The 3078-nt window shown below is 32.5% G+C and overlaps 1 protein-coding gene across 2 annotated transcripts in view; it reads left to right on the forward strand.

Moving 5' to 3' along the window:
- The window catches only part of LOC108691920 (probable RNA methyltransferase bin3), a 4003-nt gene extending 1313 nt beyond the window's left edge, over nt 1–2690 (forward strand). For both annotated transcript variants that reach the window (XM_018199878.1, XM_018199879.1), the window contains exons 2-5: nt 120–669; nt 892–1668; nt 1779–1997; nt 2148–2690. In XM_018199878.1, the coding sequence (XP_018055367.1) occupies nt 120–669; nt 892–1668; nt 1779–1997; nt 2148–2657 (2056 nt within the window). In that variant the 3' untranslated portion in view covers nt 2658–2690. The remainder of the gene's footprint in view (nt 1–119; nt 670–891; nt 1669–1778; nt 1998–2147) is intronic.
- Nucleotides 2691–3078: the final 388 nt, after the last annotated feature.

The raw sequence follows: 3078 nt of genomic DNA on the forward strand, positions 1-3078 counted from the left end.
TATATATATAAAGAAATTAACATTTTATATATTATCACTTGGGAATCCTTGTTTTTATTATGTTTTTTTATATTATGTTTACAATATGTTACGTTGTTTTTATTTTTATAATTTTTCAGATTCAGCAAAATGTCCTCTGTACAAGTGGATCGTCCCCCAAAAGTGAGTCAAAACAACAAGAAAGAAAACGAAAAATTTAGGAAGGTTTTCAATATCTCACACAAAAAGCACAATAAACATGATGACAGTCGCTATTTCAAGCAGCTGCATAGAAAGCGACCTCAAAGCAGCTTCTGCAGCAATGGAAAGTCTTTTCCTCCCTACAAACGTAGAAAGAAGGAAGGCGTTATCATCCCTCCTACAAAATTTTTGCTTGGAGGCAACATTTGTGATCCCTTAAATCTAAATAGTATGCAAGATGAAGAAATAAATCGTGCTATGAATGCAGTGACTCCAAAATCAAGTCCCCTTCCTACTCCAAAACATAAAAAAGAGATTATTGAAGTGATTATCCCTCCAAATATTTGTGATCCTTTGAATTTGACAAACTGTAACGATAATGAAGAGTACGAAAAGCAGCTCATTTCGCCGACTAAAAGAAATTCGAAACGAAGAAATAGAAAGAGGAAGAGAGCCTATTCGGGATCAGGAAAAGACGAAGGAAAAATGGTAAGTTGTGACTTTTATATTTACTTATAAATAGATTTTTCATATTTGTATATTTATTTATAAAGCGATAGTAATTAACTGGTAATTTTGAATTGCAATTTATATTATTTTAATTTTTGAAATGTTTAAATGTACTTAATATGCTTATTTCTCCTATAATTACACATGCGCGAATATACATGTAAAATATTTATATTATTTATTTTCTGAACATACAAAAAGGTGGATCCTAACGAAACAAACAAATTGAGGGAAATTGAAGGAAACAACATAACAGATAAATCTTCAACGGAAAGACTTTCTGATGACAAAATTAGCTTAGAAGAAGTTCCAAGTACACAAAATGAAAATTATTTAAAAGACAATAAGACAGAAAGTCCACAGAAAGATAAAAATAGATTACGATTGAAAGGTTTAGAAGAAATAAAGGATAAAAGATTAAGAAAAATTGATGCAAAGGATAAAATAGTGAGCCCAGTGATTCCACAGCCTGGTGCATGGAAACCCAGACCCCAACATAGGCCCAGTCAGGATAAAAAAAAGAAGCAGCAGCATGCTATGCCTAATTTTAGGCTTAAAGATGCCAGATATCAATATGGAAACTATAATAGATATTATGGATACAGAAATCCTCATCATGAAGTAGATCCTAGATTAAAAATGTTTGCACAGCGAAAGGAACTGTTTTTACAAAAGGACATTCTGGATATTGGATGCAACATTGGCCATATTACTCTATCAGTTGCTAGGGATTTTGGTGCCAAGAGTGTTACAGGAATTGATATTGATAGAACTTTGATAAATATTGCTCGGAAGAATGTGAAACACTATGTTAATTGCGTACAAAGTCCTGCGAGTAACGAAGATAATGACAAGAGAGACTCTTCAGATGCTAGCTTTTTTCCTATGTCAATGCCAATTAGTTATGGGCCTGTAGATATTCCAGGATTTACGAAAAATAAACATAAAGGATTCCCATATAATGTCGTTTTTGTGCAGGTAATGTATTCAATTATATGTGTATATCATTATTACTTTGCCGAATATTTTTGTTACAACTATATATATATATATACGATCTAAATTTTATCAAATATGCTTGATTTTAGGGTAATTATGTGCTTGAAAACGATTCACTTTTGTGCGCGGAACAGACGCAATTCGATACAATCTTATGCTTGTCTATCACCAAATGGATTCATTTAAATTTTGGTGATGCTGGATTAAAACAAGCTTTCAAGCGTATGCACGCACAATTACGTCCCGGTGGAGTCCTCATACTGGAACCTCAGGGTTGGGCTAGTTACACCAAGAAAAAGAATCTCACGGTGAGTAATGTTTCGTGCGGTTGTCATTTTTAAGATAAAAGCTTCCAATAGTACAGTATGTACAAACAGTACACTATTACTAAAAAAATGTATACATGATTTAAAAATTTTTTTGACTCAATATCTAATTTCTATCACATTTTATTTCAGGAACGAATTTATAAAAATTATCATAATATTGAATTCAGGCCGCATAATTTCACACAATATCTTCTATCTACTATCGGCTTTTGCCAATGCGAAGTCGTTTCTATACCGCCTCATCCTTCCAAAGGATTCCAACGACCTATACATCTCTTCACCAAAGCTGGCGGTCCCTCTCTCGCTATTACTGAACGCGTCAATGATAACATTACGAGCGATACATTGCCGAGTCGCCAAGAGAGAATGACGAGAAGAGATCAAGAAGAGATCCGCGATATGGAAAGAATGAAATACGAGCAGGAATTATTTCCGAAAGAAAATAATAATACAGGCAATATGTCAGAGATTAGTCAACACAGTGGAGATTTGAATCAATATGAACAATTGGCGAATGTTTATGCACCCAGTGCGACTCCGAACTATGACACTCCGAGCCGTAATAGTGATAGTCAACCTTCGGAGAGTCAGCCTTCGGACATGCCAAGGATAAAAGAGGAGAAAGAAGAAAATTCATAAATGATTGCAAAAGAATAGAAAGGAAGGAAAGAAAAAGGAAAGAAAAAGAGAAATATAAGAAAATTAAGACATTAATAAGTTAAGAAAAAGAGATGATAGGAAAAGAGAAGAATAATTGAAAAGAAGGGCAAAAGAAAAAGAAATAATAAGAGAAAAAATAAAGTATTAATAAATAAAAAAAAGAATATTTTCACACATCTACAGTACGAGAAATTGAAGTAAACCTGAAATTATACATGTTCCTTTTTTCTTTTAAAAAAATCAAACATTTTTTCCAAACTTTAGTTGCAAATCAATTTCATGTGCTTGCGCGCATTTAGGTTAATTTTCATTTTTTCAATATTTCTATAAATTTTTTGTCAGCTTATTACTTATTCGCAAAGATAAAAAATACCGATACGAGAAATATATATATATATAT

This window comes from Atta colombica, unplaced genomic scaffold, assembly GCF_001594045.1.
Source record: "Atta colombica isolate Treedump-2 unplaced genomic scaffold, Acol1.0 scaffold55, whole genome shotgun sequence".
NCBI lineage: Eukaryota > Metazoa > Arthropoda > Insecta > Hymenoptera > Formicidae > Atta > Atta colombica.